Genomic DNA, 21,454 nt, shown 5'->3' on the forward strand with positions numbered 1-21,454 from the left:
TTTTTTTTTATCACTGTTACCAATTACAATTCATAAACTGTATTTAATCAGAAAGTTTTACAACTGACAGTATAGCAAATAAAGTCAGCATACCAGTGTCTTTCTTTTATTTATGTTAGCTATACAGTTACAAAAGTTACAAACTCTAGAATTCATAAAGATACTGACATGTCCCAAATTGTTAAGCATTAGATAGTCTTGTTTACTTTAGCCATGAGCAAATTTGATGCAGAACTGAACCTGTTCCCACAGTTTCCACAGTTTACAAATCAGTGTGTTCATTTTTCCTAAACTTTGCCCACAGATTTGTAAACTGTGTGCACTGACTTTCAAACTTACCTTAGCCTTCAGGGGCCTTGTAAGTTTCAGTAAGATGTCAAACCGATTTTTTTTGTTTCCCTTCAAAGCAGGACATTTTCTAACCCCCTTCCCCTTATTTTGTTGTAAAAAATATTGCAACAATGTCCAGCTTTCTATGGAGCTATTAACTGAAAAATATATATACAAAAGTTATATACATGAACTTTGTTTGGGTTTGGGGCGAAGCAGCAACTGGCTCTGGAGGAAGATGAATGTCTCCAGTTGGGTTGCAGAAGTGAAGTTTCTAATTTCTTAGTATTAAAATGAATATTATTTTTACATAATATGTGGTAATGATGCGTAACATTTAAACTATGGAAGAGATCTAATTTAAAAAAAAAGCCACAAGAAAATGAGAAATTAGGATGTGAGGAATTTTGAATGATATAACTATAAAGTAATATTCTCAATGACTTAATGAGTGTATGTACATAATCATATACGTTTTTAATATGTCGTGTAGCTGAGGATAAATGTAAATATTAAAGGAAAGACTGATAGAATAAGTCGCAAAGATGACAGGGCAAGAGGAACTGTTCAATCGGGGCTTTTGTTGACGTCGGACTGTTTTTGTGGAGCACCGGGGCAGCGCTTCGGCGGACTTTTTGACTTGTTTCTGCCCTACGGAAACATGAAACATGTTTACAGTTTGTACTCACAACAACATGTTCTCTGTCCACGCGTGTTTTCGTTTCCTCTCCTCTGTTCGTCATCTTTAGAGTTTTGTTTATAAACGTGTGTCAAGAATCCGACTGATGTCATGCTCAATCAAAACTACACACACACGAGTTTGACACTTGTTCAATATGAACACCGCGAAGAAGAAAAGCTACATGGGACAGCATCAGGTGAAGAAGAAACAAAGGTGAGGTTACATCACAGTTTAATTTAATACTTCATGTGAATCATTTTAGGATGCTTATTGCCGGATTCACGTGGTTGCTTAGCAACATCTGCCATTTATTGTCCCATGTCTTTATGTGTGTGTATTTCCATTTCTGTCCATCCTTAAGTGAACATACATCTTTCTAACCACAGCTTCCAAGCTCCTGATGAGCCACCGGACGGAGACAGACCGTGTCATGAAACTAGGTATCTGTCTGACAAAACAAACAGATCAGAGAACACGGGCCTCATGGTGAGTGTGACAGCGATTAGTTCAGGATTTGTTTCAAGCTTTCTTTCTCAGATGACTCGTTTAACTTTCACTGCAGGGCGGAGGAGCCGCGTTTCCGCTGGGAGAATCCACATTGGCTCTGGATGAAGAGATGCTGCAGGTGTTGGATGCTGCAGACCAGACGAAGCCCGTCGCTAAGCGTGCTCGTCCATCAGCAGTTAAGAGGGATGAAAAGGAAGAGCCGGCAGCAGCAGCATCATCGTCATCTGTCTTTGCCCTGCCACGGCCTCTTGCACCAGTTTCAGACGATAAAAGGGCGAGCGACAGAGCCCCTCAGCCCACAGGACCCCACAGAGCCCTCAGCACCCTGGAGGCAGTCTGTGAGCGCGGCAGACCAGGATGGAGAGATGACTGTAAAGACCTGGCTCAGAGGCTTCTCTTCAGCGAGGACTCTGGGGGGTCTCATCAAGAAGTAAAAACTGATCAGCGAGAAGGCGTTTCATCCAAGTGAGTCTTAACCAGCACATCAGTTTTTAACTGTTGAAATTATTATGAGTGTCTTTAAGATTTGTTATGAATTAGCCGTATACAAATGGATTTATTGACTTTTTGAGTTTTCTTCTGTTAACAAATGTTTTTTCTTACTTAATGCCTTTCAATAGGCAGACGGTAACATCCAGAAGAAGAAGCTCTCCTCGCAGCGACGGCGAACGTGGAGCGAACGCGAATGCCGATCCACCTCCGGAAGTATCCAGGGACTACATCTTATTCAGCCCCACCCGCCTGGCAGCAGCCATGAAGAAGGCCAAACTGCAGCAGTCCATCCAGAACGAGTCGGTCTCGGTGCTCACGGTCCCCAGCGGGTTAGACGTCAGCACTCTGACTGATACTTTACCTCAGCCAGGTGGAGTCATCTCATCAGTCATTAAAACCTGTCCTTAAGGGAGATCTTTTCTGCAGTTGTTTTTATGCAATTTTTAATTTGATTTGAAGTTTTTTTTTTAAATTATGAAACTCTGTGAACACCAGTGATGAGACCAGTTGCCCACTTTGTCGACTTGGTAGTCCAGATTTGCTCTGTTGTTGAATATTTCTCCAGATTTTAGTAAATAATTAAACACATAAACGACACTTGATTGTGTATCTGATGTTTGAAAACAATCCTCATACTCGTGTCACGTTTCTTTTTCCGCTCGACTTTAGGCATTGCCTTGCATGCTCCTGCGGGACAAGCTGAGAAGCTGCTGCTCTCCAGCTGGGGTTTACCAAAACCCATCCTGGAGCGCTACCACAAACACGGAGTGACTCACATGTTCGAATGGCAGGCTCAGTGCCTCTCTGTGGGACGGGTGCTGCAGGGAGGAAACCTGGTGTACTCTGGTAGGAGACTGCACGTCACTCTACCATAGGATTGTCTTGACATCGGATTTTGAAACTTGGATAGGATTCCAGTAAAAATCAAATGATGTTGATACCTGTTTCAATAACTCAGCAACAAAAGCTACATGTCCTGGGGCACTGATGGCCAAGCGGTCAGGTCACACCCCATATATGGAGGAAATATAGTCCTTCAAGCAGGCCGCCCGAGTTCAATTCAGACCTGATTCTCCTTTACTGCATGTCATTCCCCACTCTCTCTCCCTGGTTTCTGACTTTATCCACTGTCTATCTATTTTTAATTTTTTTTTATCATAGTCCACTGCACATCTCCCACATTGCACCTTTTGTACATTTTGTGTTTTTTATTGTTTTTTTTTTTAATTTTATATCTTGTATTTTACATTTTTAAATTCTATTTTATATATTGTAATATCTTCTTATGCTGTACTATTTAAGTTGTTGCTAGTTCTGTTTTATTTCCTTGTTCATTGTTTAGCACCAAAACACCAAGTCAAATTCTTTGCATGTGTAAATGTACTTGGCAATTGATTCTGATTCTGATTCTGAAAAAAACACAGGTCCTAAGCAACCAATATATTGGGCAATTTCTTGTTTTTAATTACCAAAAAAAATGAAGGCAAACTTCTGCGTTCTGTCTAAAATGCACAAATACATTGGCAACATTTCAATATCCAGTGTTGCCAATGTATTTGTGAAATTAAGACAGTACTCTCTCTCTTTCCTTCACTCAGTCTTTGGTTGAAAATATGACTGAAGGTCTGAATTTATTTTAAGGCTTCAGTACTTTTTCATATTATCTGTCATTAGAGTAACAGATTGTATCATTTTAAAACATGGTGTATTGAAAGGTATTGAGGATAATCTTACTCTACAAGGCAGTTCACAGGGTCAGTCACCTTTTTTTCTCGTCTTGTGATTCCTTTGTGTTCAGCCCCCACTAGTGCTGGAAAAACTCTGGTGTCAGAACTGCTGATGCTGAAACGTGTGTTGGAGACCAAAAGGAAAGCTCTCTTTATTCTGCCGTTTGTCTCGGTGGCCAAAGAGAAGATGCACTACCTTCAGGTGACATAAAAGGTGGACATAAAAAAAACGTACATGTTATCCGTCTCAGTCTGATAACAGGTTTGTTCCTCTGGGTTTTTGCAGAGTGTATTCGAAGAGGCGGGAGTTCGAGTGGAGGGATACATGGGCAGCACCTCGGCTGCAGGAGGCTTCAAAGCTCTGGATGTGGCTGTTTGCACCATCGAAAAGGCCAATTCTCTCATAAACAGACTGATTGAAGAGGACAGTCTGGGTCTGCTAGGTAATATACCAGAAATATGATCGTGTTTTATTGAGTATGAATGACAGGTTAAAGTCGTTTGTAATGTGTGTTTTACCAGGTGTGGTGGTCGTGGATGAGTTGCATATGGTCGGAGATTCTGGGAGAGGATACCTACTGGAGCTGCTCTTGACCAAAATCCGCTTCATTGCACAGAAGCAGAACACAAGCGGGTGTGTGTCCATTTATCAATGAATATATCAAATATACTGTAGCATCACAACACAACACAACAAAAGTCATCTCTTGGCACTTTTCACATCGCTCAGGTTTAGACCGTTCTCGTTGTTATATCTAAAAAAAAAAAGGTTGAGACACTAGCCGTTTTTCACATATGCACTCAGGATAATATCGAGGACTGCTCCAGAGATTCTCCAGACCTGGCTGTTCACATATGCTCCTCACAGCTGGAGACTATCACTGTCAGACGGGAGGGGGGGGCGGGGGGGTCTCTCAAAAAAAGAGCGGAGAACAACTCTATGCACCGTGCAGCGGTCACAGGATAGAAACGTCACTCCCCCTCCTATTGGCTCGAGGTGAATTCTCCGGGGAATGTCCTGCGGTGTTCTCACATCAGCCCACTCGGACTTGCTGCGGAAAAAAATACTAGTGGTCTGGCAGGAGAAACTCCGGGGGAAGACCGAGTGAAAAATTCGGCTGTATTCTCAGCTCCACTTTTGCAGTTTCTGCCAGTGTGAAAACAGTAACTGTGTAAGATAACAAACAGAATGTGATTTTTCCAAAACATTGAAACCCCATATTTGATTGTAAAATAGCACAAATGATGAGAGACAGCCAGACAAACAGAGAGGGAGACGTACATAAAGACCCCTTAAATAACAACAGATAGGTCTTATGTAATAACTAGAGTGTGTAAAAGGACGTAGCTTCAGCCACATGTATGACTGAGTCAATCCACTCTCTCTCCGCAGGTCACTCTCTGAGGGCGTACAGATCATAGGTATGAGCGCCACCTTGCCCAACCTCTCCCTCCTGGCCAGCTGGTTAGGCGCAGAGCTCTACCAGACAGACTACAGACCCGTACCCCTGCAGGAGCACCTCAAGGTGGGCTGCAACATCTACGACAGGAGCCTCTCTGTGGTGCGGCAGTTCACGCCTGTGCTCCACGTTAAGGTAATGGAATCTAGTTTCCGATGCAAAGCGTGTGCTGTCATGATGGTGTCTCGTCTCATGAGACCATTGACGTGCTGTTTGTTGACATGTTTCACATTCATTCAGGGGGATGGTGACCACATCGTGAGCCTGTGCTATGAGACGGTGAGAGAGAGACGCTCTGTGCTGCTGTTCTGCCCTTCAAAGAACTGGTGTGAGAAACTGGTGGACAGCATCGCCAGAGAGTTCTACAACCTCAGACATACGGGTACTTTGGATTTAAATATCATTGCATAATCATGATAATTGTTTGTGCATTCTGCCTTTGATGGTGTGAAGAAGTCGAACTAGCTTGTTCTTGTTTTGTGCAGCATTGTGGATTTTTACGATGGCCTTTAGTTTGAGAGTCAAGTTGAACTCAGGGGCTTAATAACCTTAATGTTAAATCGAAGCATTTTCAAGAACTGCAGTACTAAAAGAAGCCTTTCAAAGGGGGAGGTGAAACGTCTTCAAAATCTTCAACCAAGTCCAGTTGCCTTTGGATCCAGCTACTGTGTGCAGTTGAGAAGTCCAATGCTGTCACTTACAAGTTAACTTCTCATCAGATTTATTGTCTATACCACCCATGCACGGCTTCATCAATTTTGTGCCGATACTGTCTTTGGTATTTGTATACTGGTAATGGTATTAGAACAACTTTGGCAGTATAAAAAATAAAAAAAACAATTCCTGACCTTTGGGCAAGTTCCACAGGAAAGTCTGAAGATGTGTGGATTCAAGGGATAGCAGGGTTTTGCTTTAAAACGTCTACAAGGAGCAATACTGATCGTGATATCAGTACTGGTATCAGAACATCTCTGGCTGTATCAAAAATGTAGCTCAAACTATCTGCAAGTTGCACAGGAAAGTCTGCAGATTGTGTGGACTCAGGAAAAGGGAATTTTACTTTGAAAAGTCTACATCAAAGCCTTTACGGGTCCATGATTCCAAGACTGGAGATGAAAATTGGGGCTAAAATGTATTCAAACTGTGGTCTCATGCTTCCAGATCGGCAGGGTGAAGCAGCGCCTGAGCCTGTGAGTCTGGATCAGGAGGGACTGGTGGATGTTATCGCCCAGCTGAGACGAACTCCAGCTGGTTTAGATCCCATCCTCCAGCGAACTGTGCCATGGGGGGTGGCCTTCCACCACGCAGGTGAACCCACCCACACAACCTGTTTATGATAACAAACTCCAGTGAAGGGTGGCCCGTTCATAAAATGAGAAACATCTTGATTCTGCAGGTTTGACGTTCGATGAGCGGGATGTGCTGGAGGGAGCTTTTCGACAGGGCTTGCTCAGAGTCCTGGCGGCCACCTCCACCCTCTCCTCAGGGGTCAACCTCCCGGCTCGAAGGGTCATCATTCGAACCCCCACCTTCAATGGACACCTGTTGGACCCACTCACATACAAACAGATGGCAGGACGAGCTGGGAGGAAGGGAGTGGACACTATCGGTATGGAGGGAGTTTGGGCAAAAAAAGTAAAAACACAAGAACTTGATTATAAGTTACTAAGGACAAAACATTTTGCGTTTTGATCTCTTCCAGGTGAGAGTGTGCTGGTGTGTAAGGAGGCAGAGCGGCAGAAAGGCGTTAGTCTCCTTACAGGTTCCCTTAAGCCAATCAGCAGCTGCTTGGTGAGAAGGGAGGGAGAGGGAGTCACCACCAGCATGCTGAGAGCCATCCTAGAAGTAAGCCTGAAAACTCAATGACTCGAGCACACATAAAAAAGACTCAAGAAAGTAAAGTAAAAACATCATGATGAATACCTACTTGCAGATTATCGTCGGAGGAGTAGCCAGCACTCCACAGGACGTGACTTTGTACGCTTCCTGCTCTCTACTGGCTGCCAGCATGAAAAGTGACAGCGAGAAAGACTCAAATGAAGAGACCAGTAAAGGAGCTATTGAGGCCTGTGTGGAATGGCTGATGGAGAATGAATTCATCAGTATCCAGAGAGAAGGACAAGGTACGGCCAATTGTGCTCGTCATCATCTTCAATGAGCATCTTTTGACATTTTATGAAACGAGCAGGAATTTTCTGTATTTTTTCCTTACCATTATAAAGTGTACAAACAAAGATTGTCACTGACGCGTTGATGTCTGATTGCTGTTTACTGTTCGTTCTGATTTTATTTTAGATTTATTTCTTTATGTGATATGGTTTGGTTTGATTGTGAAAAAGCGGGTCAGCATCTCCAAGTGTGAGGCGATGGATCACTGATGGGAAACGGTGGATTGCTCCCTCCAGATGGATCTTGAGATTGACAGTAATGCGGTTGTTGTACCAGACGGTCATGGTGAAGAAGGTTCTGAGCCTGATGGCAAAGCTTTCGATTTACCAGCTGATGTATTTTCCCATCCCCCACCTATGGTCATGAGTGTTGGGTAGGAATGAGAGCGGGGATACAAGAAGCTGAAATGAGCTTCCTCCAAAGGGTGGCTGGATTCTGAGGTGCCCAGACAAAGTCAGGGAGTTTGGAGTAGACCTGCTACTCCTTCCCATCAAAAGGAGCCAGCCGAGGTTATTCGGGCATTTGATAAGGATGCCTCCTGGAAGCATCCCTTCAGGTTTTCTGGGCACGTCAAACTGCGAGTAAACCCAGAGTAGACCCAGAGTAGACTCAGAACTTGCTGGAGGGATTGAATATCCCATCTGGCTGTGAAGTGCTTGAAAAGTTGCAAGGGAGAGGGATGTCTGGGTCTACTTGCTTAGCCTGCTGCAACAGTGACCTGGCCTCTTATAAGATGGAAAAAAGAATGCATGGATGTACTGGATGGATGGATGGATGGTTGAGAAAATGAATTGCCTTTCTGGGATATGTAAAGTTATTTGAATCTGCGCTGATGTGATTTCTTATTTTTGTGTGTCTTTAAATATCTAGAGGAGCGCTACTGTCCAACCCAGCTGGGTGCTGCCACTCTTTCATCGTCCCTCTCCCCTCCTGAGGCTCTGGGAATATTTGCGGATCTCCAGCGAGCCATGAAGGGCTTTGTTTTGGAAAATGACTTGCACATATTATATCTGGTACTTAATGCAATTACCATCGTTCCTGAACCCTCAAACAATACATTCATGATATAAATGAAAAACTTAAATTCAAGTTTTGAGCTAAAAAAAAAATCAAACTCAAAATCATGCCTCAATGCTCCTCAGATAACGCCGTTGTACGCCGAGTGGACCACCATAGACTGGTATCAGTTCTTCCGTCTGTGGGAACAGCTGTCGTCATCCATGAAGAGGGTGGCAGAGCTGGTGGGCGTTCAGGAAGGTTTTCTTGCCCGATCAGTCAGCGGCAAACTTGTAGCCAAGACCGAGAAGCAGCGCAGACAGATGGCTGTCCATAAAAGGTAATGAACATGTTTTAACATGCTGAGTATATTTATTTTATACCAACTGCTTTTTAGATCTTTATTCTGTCTTTTCCTATCGCCTCCCAACATTGTTACCATTAAACAGAAATGACTGTTAAAGGATTCATCCAAACAGAAACAGTTTCCAGTGTGTTTCTGATCACCTGGGACGTCTGTTTTGTTGTCTCCTCCCAGGTTTTTCACCACACTTGTGCTGCAGGATCTGGTGAACGAGGTGCCTCTGGCAACAGTGGCGTCCAAATACAACTGCAATCGTGGTCAGTTACAGTCTCTCCAGCAGTCTGCCTCTACATATGCAGGTAGGTTTCATGTTACACTGCAGAATGAACACTAGCAGCCACAACATTATGACCTTTATGCAATCTAATGCAATCCAATACAGCAGTTCTACTCGGGCTGATCTATGGACCACAAATCATATCTCAATATTTTTGAGCTGAATGGTGGTACACAATATATATATATATAGATTTTTTGCCAAATGTCACAGAGGTACTTTTGTGAAAATACATATTTTTGTATTTTTTTGTGAGAATTGTTTTTTTTTTTTAAATAAAAATGCTCCTTAAAATAAAATTCTGCTGCCTGTATTGATGAGGACACTCTTGAAAAGGAGATTTTTCATCTCAATGAGTTTCTTTCCTGGTTAAATAAAAAAAATTACAAGATTATTAAAGTCGTGGGGAGCAAAAAGTTAGGAACACCTTTCAAAATAATGCACTCCAGTACACCTGCACAACCACCCGCTATGGCTTCATGTAAAGATATAAAGTGCAATGATCACCTATCTGACCATGTCAAGAAATACTGAAAATGTAGAAGCTTCTTAAAAGTAGAATTTATGGTAGAGCTGACGTATTAGATTGCATTAAGCTGCACAGGTGGGTCATAATGTTATGGGCGATCAGTGTATCATAGAATTCTAGACAAGACTTGACAATCCAAAGGTAGGGCTGTTCCAGGTAAAGTAACATGATGCAAGAAGCAGAAGCACTCTAGACTGATGGATAAACAGCCTGGACTCCATTAGCTGGTGTTTCATCCTGTGCATGCTTCTTTAAGAGCCATGTATCAATCATTCTAGAGTGCAGATGTTTCCTGCATCAAGTTACTGTGAGAGGGTTTCTGAGGGCCGTGTGTTTGTCTCCATGTGGGTATAACTCTTGTTCAAGTGCACAGTTCTGCAGCAGACATTAACGCTCCCCCCGTCCCCGTCCCCGTCCCTTCAGGTATGGTCACAGTGTTCTGCAAGCGCCTGGGCTGGCACAACATGGAGCTGCTGTTGTCTCAGTACCAGACCAGGTTGAGCTTCGGAGTCCAGAGGGAGCTGGTGGACCTGGTCAGAGTTTCCCTGCTGAATGCGACACGAGCCAGAACGTTGTACGCTCAAGGCCTCTGCACTGTAGCTGAACTCGCCAGAGCTTCTGTCGCTGATGTGGAGAAAGCCTTGAGGAACGCTGTGCCGTTTAAGAGGTGTGTCCGTGTTTGTTTGCTTGTGTGTGTGTGTGTGTGTGCTCCTTTAGAATATGAATGTATAATGGATTAGGGTAAATAAGGATTTGAGGCCCTTAACGGTGCAAAAGCTACTACAAGGTAAGAACCAATTGCTGAGGGTTTGTTCCCACTGTCAGCTGACATATTTATTTTCTTAGTGATTTAAAAAAAGCTTAAACAGCCGACTTTGCCCTTATTTAATAAAACAAATACAAAGGGTTTAATGCATTAACACTAATACATTCATACATATTGAAGAGGTCTGAGGCACTCAGAGGGGTATGCATTAAAAACCTTTAATTCATCAGGGCTACAGATTCATAAAGTAGCCCTGATGAATGAAAGGGTTTTAATGCATACCTCTTCAATATGTATGAATGTTGCTTTTATTCTATTTTCTGTGTGTCTAGCTCTTCTCTTAATCAATCTGTATTATGGACTGGATTTAAAAAAAAAACAAAGAGCTCTACACCTTGAGGTCAATTGTAAAACATTAATTAACATTACATCTAGCAACATTCATTTATGTGAATGTCACAGAAATGTTAGGAGTGAACTTTACGTCCAAGGAAGAAAAGCAGTCCAGTGGGTCTGGTGCTTAAAGATTTAACAAGGCGCCTTAGTGCAACATTGATCTCAGTCTTTGAAGTTGATGCAGTTTCAAATGGATCCTGGTGCTCTTATGTTTACCACCCCACCACAGGAGGAGTGTAATTAAAAACACATCACATATAAAACAAGGCATAGAGTAAAGCCTGCACAATGAGAGCAAACCACAACTTGATTTCAGCGGGACAAAGATCTGTATCATTTTGATCAATAGTCACCCCCTCATACTGTTCTTACTTATCAAGTAATGGGCTCTGCGGTGATGTGTGGTTAACCCATAGACTGTGTGAAAGATGGACGTATCTCACTGACAACAGCCATTGGTTTCTGAAGTGGCGTTTTGAAGGCCAACACTGGCGGTTGCCATATTGGAAATTATATCTTGAAATAAGTTTTGATCAATCAAGAAACAAGCACAGAGTTTGAGCTGAGCAAACATCCACCACATGTCCACCTGTCGGCCAACTTATCCATGCCCAAGATTCTGCAAATCATTGAAGGACTAAGAAATAAATTCCCCTCCCGTAGAGTGTCGACCAATAAAAACATGAGCTATCGATGCCAATTTAGTTCTTTGGACCAGGCTGTAAACATGTTTATTTCTGCTTTGAAATGTGTGTTGTAGTATGGGACAGAGTGGGGATTCACACCTTCTGCACTGGAGGCTGCCTCTTAGGTTAACCATCTACCATGTTAGTCGATTATCATCTCAGATCAGCGAAGGAATCAAAAAGTATGCTATGAAAACTTTGTGAAAAGTTCATAAATCCAAGAAAGTTGGAGTGCTCACCCTGCCTTGGTCTGGTCTCGGTCTCGGAGCACTCTGGTCTCTGGTATGTCTTGGTCTTGGATGGTGTGGACTTGACTATAACGCTACTGTCCATCATTAAAATGACAGAGATCATATCATTCTGTATTGAAAAGTATCAAAGTAACCTTCGACAACATTGTGAGCTGATACTGTCACCACCTGTCTCCCTCAGCTCGAAGCGGGCCGTGGATGAGAGCGAGATGGAGGCAGCCGAGAGACGGAGCCTCCGCTGCGTCTGGGTCGCCGGTGGTCGCGCCCTGACCGAACAGGAAGCAGCTGTTGAGATCGTGTCCGAGGCCAGGCTCCTCCTCCAGGAAGACCTGGCACAGCTGGGGATTCAGTGGGACCCAGCGTCACTTCCTCCCGAGGCTCCTGCTGTGCACAGCCCGCGTGACCGACACAGCAGGAGCTCTGATTCATCGTCCGCGTCCAGTGTCAGCCCTCGTGAAGCACAGGCGGACGGCGAAGATCATCGGGGAGAACACAAGGCGAAGAAAAGTAAAAGTGGAGAGGTAGCAAAAGATGAAAATCGTGAGAAAAGGACGACTGAAAGGAAAATAAAAGAAGCTGAGGCAGAAGCCAGACAAGAGGAAGGGACGTCCATGTCTGATGAGCCAGAAAGCAGACAAAAGGGCAGTGAAGTGCAAGTGGGAAGAAGCAAAGCAGCGGAGAAAGATGAGACAAATAAAGAAGCATTAATGGAAAGAGAGTCTGAAGCCAAGGATCCAAAAAGAGAAACGCAAAGGCAAACAGAGGCAAAAGAAAAGGAGACAAATAAAGAGAATAACTCAGCCGGATCTGAGAATCACAAAGGAGATCACCCTGTTCCTGAAAAGAGTCTGACACAGGAACTGGCTGAGATTCTATCCAGCCCTCTACCTCGACCAACACCACCTCGTCAGCCCCGCCCCTCCCCGATGCCCCCACCTCGATTCAGAGCTCCGGCGGCCCGAGTGGAAGAGCAACGCGGTGTGACGCCGAGAGGGGAGGGCAGCGCAGGGTTTTCTGCCTCACCTGTGCAGCCGGGTAGACTGAAGCACTCTAGAGCGTTAAGCAAAGTCCTCCACTCGATTCAGACTGACAGAAGAATACAAGATCATGTCGAGGCTGCACAAACATCCCACTCAGACCCCCCCGCAGTCCAAAATGTAGAGCTTGTAGGCCAAACATCTGCAGATATTCGAGGACCTGTGCGAGAAAAACCGTTGTGTGTCTCCACACCGACCAATGCAGATGTAGATTCTCCCGTGTCCGCGTCTCCTGCTTCAGTTCCCTTATTCTCTCCTGAAGCCAAGCGCAGAAGGGTAGACAGCAAAGAGGCGGACAAGTTCTCGTCTCCTGAGCTGTACGCAGGGAGTGATAGAGAGGAAGACGCCGAGGGAGGCGTTAAAAAAGGAGAGGATAGCTTCGGGGAAAGCTTTGAATTGGACACGCAGACGGAAAGGATCATCGTTCAGCAGGCGAGCCGACACAGAGACGGAAATGATAAAGGTGTTATTCAGGAAGTAGAGACGATTAAGAAAAGAGGGGAGGGAACAGGAGGAGCGGCTGTTGAGATTGAAAGAGACGCAAACGAGGAGAGGTTGGAAGCTCCTGTAGATGCATGTCCCAGATTTAATATATCCCTCACAGACAGCCAGATGGAGCTCATCCTCAACACCAGCCAACAGGTGAGTCATCCATTAACGCGTTGATTTAACATCTATTGTATGTCAATAGTTTGCATCTGAAAAATCTAAAGCTGTGATTTTGTTTTGACAGATTTCTCCAGGTCCAGCTGTTGATGACGTAGTTGAAGATAAAGACGAGGGTGCCGAAGAGAACGACGCCCTCGGTGTCGATCAGGGAGAATCGGAGAGCGCTAACAGGAGCAACAGTTTCCTGTTCGACAGCCTGTACAGCAGCTCTCTGCTGGCTGGTCTGAGCCCGCCACAGATTCTTAACCAATCAGATGAGGAGGAGGAGGAATCAGCCGGCCAGGAGATCAGAGAGGAGTTCCCCGTTCCATCAAGCCAGGAGCGAAGACGCAGCGAGCTTCTGGCCAATCAGGAGGCGGAAGAGCAGGAGGCGATGCAGTGGGGCGAGTCCTCCTTCAACCTGTCCGAGTGGGGCGACTCGCTCTACGTGGGCCAACACTTCCTGGAGAGGCGGAGCCTGCCGAAGCAGACGGGGAGTGCTCGAAAAGGGCAAGAGGGGAGTCGTGAAAAAGCTCAGGAACCTAACGTGGACCATTCCCTGCTTGGAGGACAGGCGTCAGAATCACGGCCTAAACCCGGTCGCATACAGGCACAGTCACATTGTGCAACTCAACACGAGCAGGACAAGGATAGAGCCACTAATAATCAAGTCCTGAAACACAAAATGAAACAGCATAATAAGGCACAAAATGATAATAACGTAGACGTCAGAGAGGAGACAGTGAATACAGAGGCAGGAAACAGGAAGCAGGTAAAGGAGGTGGAGGAAACAAGTGCTATGATGTCACATAATGCACTTTTAAAACAGCCTCATGTCCAAATGGCACCTGAAAGCACTCTTTACTGCAGCCCTGGTTTACAAGATATCTTTGACCGCTGGCCTAGTATGTCTGACCAGCCTGCAAACCGCACAACAACCGGTCACACAGCCAGTAATAAACACGTTGAAGAAGCAATAACGGCAGAAGTGCGAGATTTACCTCGGGTGGACAGGAAAGTTGCAAAACCAAACGTGCCGGTCGAAGCTGCCGGGAGAGACTCCGTGGAGGAAATATACTTAAGACATGAGACCGAGGAGGTTACAGAGAGACTGGGCTCTCCTGCTGATCTCATTCCCCCGACGCAGGAAACGCCACCTGTCACACCCAGAGTCAAACTGACCACCTCGTCCGTCCGATCCCCTCTGATCACCCGGCCGCTTAACCAGTCGACGCCTTCGACGCGCAAACCAGCGACCGCCAAACGTGCCGAATCTAATCGAGAACCCAAACAGCCTGAATCCACGTCGAGTGACAGGCGGGGACACAACGAAAAGACCGCACCTGTTCCACTCTCAAAATCGAAGCCCCTGCCTCCCGTCAGCCCTCCACCAGACGCAGCTTCTCCGTCCTCCCCTCAACCGAGGCTCCCCTCCGACGGAGAGTCACCTGCGACCGATGAAGGTTTCACTCTGCAGCTGTCCCAGGACGCCGCTCTCTGCTCCGGCAACCCGGGGACCTTCTCCATCATAGACGTGGCGAGCGACAGGCGCCTCTTCGAGACTTTCGTCGCCGAGTGGAAAACGAAGGAGCGGTTCTCTCTGGCTTTGGCCTGTGAGAAGAGGGAGCAGAGAGAGCAGCCAGAGGGGGGCATAGGAGGGAAACACAAGAGAGGTCAGTGCTCAGAAAAGTAGTTTTCAGATTCACACTGTTCCTCTAATCTTTGCCCCACAGATTCTTCATACAAACTCCTCATTGTTGTGAAAGCACAGTCGCTTACTGTTGTATGAAAATCATCCCTCTCCACGTGTTTCCTGCGCAGCATCAGCAGCTCATCCGAAGCTCCACAGGGTCGACGGGTTTCCATTAAGAGACAGTGACGGACTGGTGCTGATTGGACTGTCTGTCTGCTGGGGAGCCAGAGATGCATACTACATATCTCTGCAGCAAGAGCAGAGCAGAGGTATATCACATATGCATGCACTGTAAGCCCCCTCCTCCCCACCTCCCGCCCTTCCAAAAATAAAGTGTCCTCATGTAACCTCATCTGTTACCCCTTAGGTTTGAGCGCCAGTCTAGCTCCACCTCCACTTGATGATGGTTTGCCAGTTAGTGAGAGGGCGGAGAAGGTGAAGGCGTGTCTGAGCAGGTCAAGGGAAGGTCAGGAGGGGGGCGTGGTCGTCACTTATGACATCATCGAGGTGTACAAGACGCTAGTCCTTAGCTGTGGCATCAGTTTGGAGGGAAACTGTGAAGACCCAAAGGTAAAAAAATCAAAATTAATTTGAAAAGACCTTTTTTTTTTTTTTAACAATATGTTTATTGAGTTTTAAACATTTTTCCAAGACACACAATTACAATTAAATAAATTAAAGGAAAAAAAAATAAATAAATAAGGGGGGAAAAAGTAAAATATAATGATACAAAAAAACTTTAATTACAAAATGTTCCAAAATTATTACTGACCGTATTAAATAAAAATAACCAAATGCATTGCCATAGATGATTTGTTAATCACAAATATTCTGCCCTAGAACAGTTTCTGCAAAAATGACCACAATTACAGACATCGCCAAGTCTTTACCAGCCGAGCTCAAAATATGTGACGGATCTTTATCCCAAAAAAATTTATATATAGGCCCCAGATATCGTCAAATAATTCTCGTTTGTCTATAAGTGTATATGTTATCTTTTCCAGAGCCAAGAACAGACATTTCAATAAACCATAGTGTAATACTCAGCCTACCACTGTTTTTCCATGTTAATGCTATTGTTCTTTTAGCCTGCAATATGCAAAATTCTTCAATTTTTGGACATTTCCATACGCTGAAAAGACCTTTTGATAAAATGCCAGAAACAAAATAATAAATCAGCTGACCAGGTTTTAAAATGTGAAACGTAGGTTGCGTGCTGGATGGAGGACCCCGGCAGTGAGGAGAGGACTCTTCCCAACATGGTGACCGTCTACTGTCCTGAGGAGTTACCCCTGCTGGACGGACTCGGGAACCCACACTCGCACTGTCCTCGTTTGAGGGCTGCGACTAAGAGTGTGCTCGTCCTCGCTGTCATGAACCATCTCACCGGCCTGCTGGAGAAAGACGGCATGCTGGGTACAGTTAAGAATCCTCTTAACGCACATATAACTCCTCAGAGGGAAAGAAAATCAGAAGAAGATGTTTTAACTTGTTGCGTTTGCGTGTGTCAGATATGTTCAGGAGCATCGAGATGCCCTCCCAGGTGTGTTTGGCCCTGCTGGAACTGAATGGCGTCGGCTTCAGTGTGGAGGAGTGTGAGAGACAGAAACATGTGATGCAGGCCAAACTCACAGCGCTGGAGGCTCAGGCTTATAACCTGGCTGGACACACATTCTCCCTCACCAGCATCGACGACATCGCGCAGGTCGGAAATCCCAGAAATGTTTATATGTAGCTTAAAGCTCCTAAAGAGGAATTTTCAACTGGTCATGAAACAGTCTGAAATAGATACTGATGACTCTTTTTGAGCTAAGATAGCAATCAAGACCATCTGGGGCAAGATTAATAATTTCTACAAAGTTATATTTAATACCTGAATCCAAAACGTCAGGGTAGGTGATTAACTACATGCTGCCAAAACAGCCTTTATTTACATTTTTTTAAAAGAAGATTGTGATAACTGATGTTTCTTGTTAAAAAAAGCATTACTCACACATGTACAGGACAAAATCAGCAAAGAGATGAGACCGCTTTGTCTACAGGGGGGCGCCAAAATCACCACAATGAGACAAACCGTTCCTCACAGGAGCTTTAAATTCATGTTTTTAACCGTTGTACTGCAGGTGTTGTTTTTAGAGCTCCATCTGCCTCCAAACGGCGACGTGAGTGGATCAAAAAGTAAGAAGACTCTGGGTTACACCAGGAGAGGGGCCGGCAGAGTGCGACTTGGGAAGCAGTTCAGCACCACCAAGGTGAAACTACTTGTGAAAAAAAGGGAATAAATGTCAGAGGTCTTTGATGTTTTAAAAAATAAACCGGAAATGATACCTGCAGGATGTTCTGGAGAAGCTCCGCCCGCTGCACCCGTTACCAGGAGTGATTCTGGAGTGGAGGCGCATCACTAACGCCTTGACTAAAGTGGTCTTCCCGCTGCAGAGAGAGAAGCAACGCCACCTTACACTGAACATGGACAGAATATACCCCATCGCCCAGACACACACCGCCACAGGTAAAACACACAAACACTTACAGAAAGTTCATTCTCAGTTTATAATATTGTTCTTTACAATTGTATGAATATTCCTTTAATGCTTCAATTATTAAATAGCAGAGTTAGATTGAGTTCAGATGTTAACTTTACTCCTTTAAAAGAGACGTTCAAATGTATTTATTTTTTCAGTCAGTGTCCACTAGAGTTGGCATCATGCACCTTTAATACAAGATTTATTTTAAGTGCATACACAAAATAGTTTACTTTTTTTCTTATAACAAACTCATAACAAACTATAAGTCCACTAAGGTGTAGAGGATTTATTTGAGTTCTTGAATCTGAGTTTTAAGTTTTTTTTGGTTTAATGACTTTGTTTTACAGTGGATAGAGTCAGAAATCATGGAGAGAGAAAATGACTTTGGAACATCTGTCCACTGTAGTGACCCAGATGTGTGGAAGGTGTACGTACAGCACGCAGTGACTCGTCTCTTTTCTGTTGTCAGGTAGAGTGAGCTTCACTGAGCCCAACATACAGAACGTCCCCAAAGACTTTGAGATCCAAATGGCCACAGTAGTGGGTGAGAGCCCGCCTTCACAGGAGAGCCGCCACATGAACGCCAAACCAGGGTAGGTTAAGGGGAATAAGGGGGGCTCATGAAGGGGTTCTGTTGTTTAAGAGTGAGGTTACCTCTTACTGTTTTGTTTCAGAAGGGAAAGACGCTCTGTGGCTGCAGCTGGCCGTGCAGAACAAGGCCCGGCCTTCTCTGTGAGCATGAGACATGCATTCGTCCCTTTTTCAGGTGAGCATTATGAGAGAGTGGTTATAACCATTTCTGACCGTGATTCTGTCTCAGACCGCTCAATAAGCTGTGTCGTTGTGCACCGTGCTGATCCGTAGGTGGGATGATATTGGCAGCAGATTATTCTCAGCTGGAGTTGAGAGTGTTGGCTCACCTCTCCAAGGACCAGCGCCTCCTACAGGTCTGTGGTGTAGATAAATAGGGGAAAAGGCATGAATAAAAAAAATCGAACATCAGTGATAGGTAAAGAGATGATGAACTGTCCCAGGTGCTGAATGGAGGAGCAGACGTGTTCCGCTGCATCGCTGCCGAGTGGAAAAGTGTCGACCCAGAGTCTGTGAACGACAACCTCAGACAGCAGGCCAAACAGGTACGAGAAGGAGGAACAAGACATGCGTTATCATATCAGTGTTCAGACAAACACTGTGTTCATGTTTCGGTCTTTTCAGATCTGCTACGGGATTATCTACGGGATGGGAGCCAAGTCTTTGGGGGAGCAGATGGGAGTGGAGGAGAATGATGCAGCCTGCTACATAGAGAGCTTTAAGGCCCGATACAAAGGTACACAACTTTAAATCATTACTTTGACACTTTGATATGGGCCTAAATGTATATTTTCTGTGCACCTTCAGTGTTTTTTTGGTGGATTTTGAGGGCGAAAAGGAAAGCTTCGTTAAGAGGGGAAATTGAAATAATAACCAATATGGTGGAAAATGTACTCTCTTTTTAACAGGCTAGATCACCATGGTAACTGACTCTAAACTCATCATTATTAAAAGACCTTTCAGTTGTCAAAGCAACTCTGGAGAAACCAACTGCATGGATACCTGTACACATGAAAGTCCACTAAACATCAAGATTTAGAGAAGAAACGAAATGAATGAATTTTTTTCCCTGTGTTTCAGGGATCAATGCTTTTCTTCGAGAAACTGTGAAGAAGTGCGTAAAGAACGGTTTCGTTCAGACTCTAATGGGCCGCCGGAGATACTTACCGGGGATCACTAACACTAACGCGCACATCAAAGCACATGTAAGTCATTCAGGATTTGTGTCAAGCTGTGAAATGTTAATTTAACTGCGTCATCTTCCATTTATTGCATCCTTTAGGACTCGTCTTTATCGTCTCCTTTCTCATTACAGGCGGAGCGTCAGGCTGTGAACACAACGGTTCAGGGATCAGCAGCAGACATTGTGAAACTGGCCACAGTGAACATCCAGAAACAACTGAGGAACACATATCCTGCAGCTCCACTCTCTCACCAGCACACAAGCTCAGGTGACTTTTTCCACACCTTGTATAAACGCTGCACCAGAACGAGACAACCCTTCAAGACTATGACGTAACATGTCTGACACTTCTTCACCGCGCAACATGTATGCAGCTGTACGGCTGTAGGTCTACAGGGCTCGTTTCACCGTTGTTTTTATATTGTATCCAGGTTTCGATTCTACCTCTAAGATAATAACTTATGTGCGCAGGATTTTTTTTTTTTTAACTTTTTGGGACTCCGTACTATTCTTATTCCTGCACAGGTTATGTACATTTATTGGTATAGGTCAAATTTTTTTATTGTATGAGTTTAATTCTGACTATGTAGGAGTTTCTTTAAATCTTTGTTCGGGTTCATACAGGAAGGGGAATCAGTGGGTGTTGTTAGATGTCACAAATGTTTCATGTCAGGAGTGTTTTTGTTAACTGCTACTGGATGATTTGAATTTCCCTCGGGGTCAATAAAGTGTCTATCTATCTATCTATGTCCGTTATACAGCCAACATCGTGCGGAGGAGTCGCCCTAGAGGAGCCTTCTTTGTGCTGCAGCTGCACGATGAGCTGATTTATGAAACCACAGAGGAAGACCTCATACAGGTGTGTAGATTATTACAGAAACACTTTAAGAAAAAGACCTTATGTATACACACAATCCTTTGTCTTTTTTACCACCTCAGTAACTATATTTCTTCTGAGTATATTTGTAAATGTGTGTGTGGAGGCGTTACCTTTATATGGAGTTGAAAGGTGGACCACTGATTTAACATCCTAAAGAGTGATCTACTTATTAAACAATTACCTTACAAAGAACTAAGATACCCAATAGCATATGTATTATTATGATGTCCAGGTTCTTCTCTTGTACTTAATGAGTGTAAAGATGTTTATATTTTTCTATGTATTTATTGCATTGATGTGGTCTGTTTCCTGTTGTACAGGGCAGCCCCCCCTTTTGTGTTAAAAAAAAACCTTGTTAGTGAAACACTTCCTGTTTAAAAGGCGCGTTTCCTCTCAACTGTCTGTAACGCTGTTGAAGGCTTTGCTCTGAAACGCTTCGGCTGCTGCTCTACCCAGATAATACAAACGTTTAAGGAGATGGAGTGTGCTGACTTTTCTGTTTTCTACCGCCTTCCCCTCTTCGTCAGGTTGCCCAGATCGTAAAGAGGGAGATGGAGACCGCCGTGAAACTGTATGTGAAGCTCAAGGCCAAAGTCAAGGTGGGCCCCAGCTGGGGAAACTTACAGGACATAGATATCTAATCTGAAAGTGTCGACGAGTGGTGTCAGAATGAAATACCATGCAGGTAGTGCTTCATGTTTGATACGCATGTTAATATCACTTGTAAAAAAAAAAAAAAACATAATTTTTAAAACACCTGAACAATAATGAAATGTAAAATAAACCTTCAGGCGGGGGCTGCACTATGAGCTGAACTTTAACTATGAAATGTATTTATTCATCTCTCTCTAAGTGTCACAAATAACTTTAAAACAAAAGGAGGATATATATTGTATTTATACGTTTCCTAAGACGTCATGACATTTAATAAATAGTAAAGTTCTTGATTTTTCTCCCGTGTTGAATCTCTTTGACTAAAAACAAACGATGATATCATTGCTAAATAGGAAGGAAACTAGGATGAGAGAGTGGGGAGTCAAATGTGTCAATATGTTTGTGTACGAAATGCCAAAACGCACAGAAAAACCTGTTTTCAAAAATACGGCCTACGTCTGGAGTATGCCTGAGAAGCCTGAACTTAAGAACGTCGTGTTTCTTTCCACCTTTTTTTTTGCCGTGTAGAATATTACAAACAATGATCGAGGGTTTAAAGTCTGGGAGAGTGAGCCTCCCCTGTAAGAACCTCCCCTGGCGCCCCCTGGGGA

General features: G+C 44.3%; 1 protein-coding gene across 1 annotated transcript; it reads left to right on the forward strand.

Moving 5' to 3' along the window:
• The first annotated feature begins 951 nt into the window (after positions 1–951).
• polq (polymerase (DNA directed), theta) lies at positions 952–21,132 on the forward strand. Its single transcript, XM_061065091.1, has 35 exons — positions 952–1,225; positions 1,399–1,498; positions 1,575–1,984; positions 2,140–2,381; positions 2,681–2,857; positions 3,810–3,940; positions 4,025–4,181; positions 4,261–4,372; positions 5,132–5,333; positions 5,439–5,580; positions 6,360–6,506; positions 6,595–6,807; positions 6,901–7,043; positions 7,132–7,321; positions 8,238–8,380; positions 8,510–8,703; positions 8,902–9,026; positions 9,957–10,200; positions 11,814–13,311; positions 13,403–14,990; positions 15,139–15,279; positions 15,378–15,580; positions 16,219–16,426; positions 16,522–16,715; positions 17,134–17,262; positions 17,345–17,519; positions 18,005–18,128; positions 18,210–18,301; positions 18,400–18,482; positions 18,570–18,671; positions 18,751–18,862; positions 19,207–19,331; positions 19,442–19,577; positions 20,071–20,168; positions 20,717–21,132. The coding sequence occupies exons 1-35, from the start codon at positions 1,167–1,169 to the stop codon at positions 20,828–20,830; spliced, it is 8,253 nt and encodes a 2,750-aa protein (XP_060921074.1). The 5' UTR covers positions 952–1,166; the 3' UTR covers positions 20,831–21,132.
• Positions 21,133–21,454: the final 322 nt, after the last annotated feature.

Source organism: Labrus mixtus, chromosome 2 (assembly GCF_963584025.1).
Source record: "Labrus mixtus chromosome 2, fLabMix1.1, whole genome shotgun sequence".
NCBI classification, from domain to species: Eukaryota; Metazoa; Chordata; class Actinopteri; order Labriformes; family Labridae; genus Labrus; species Labrus mixtus.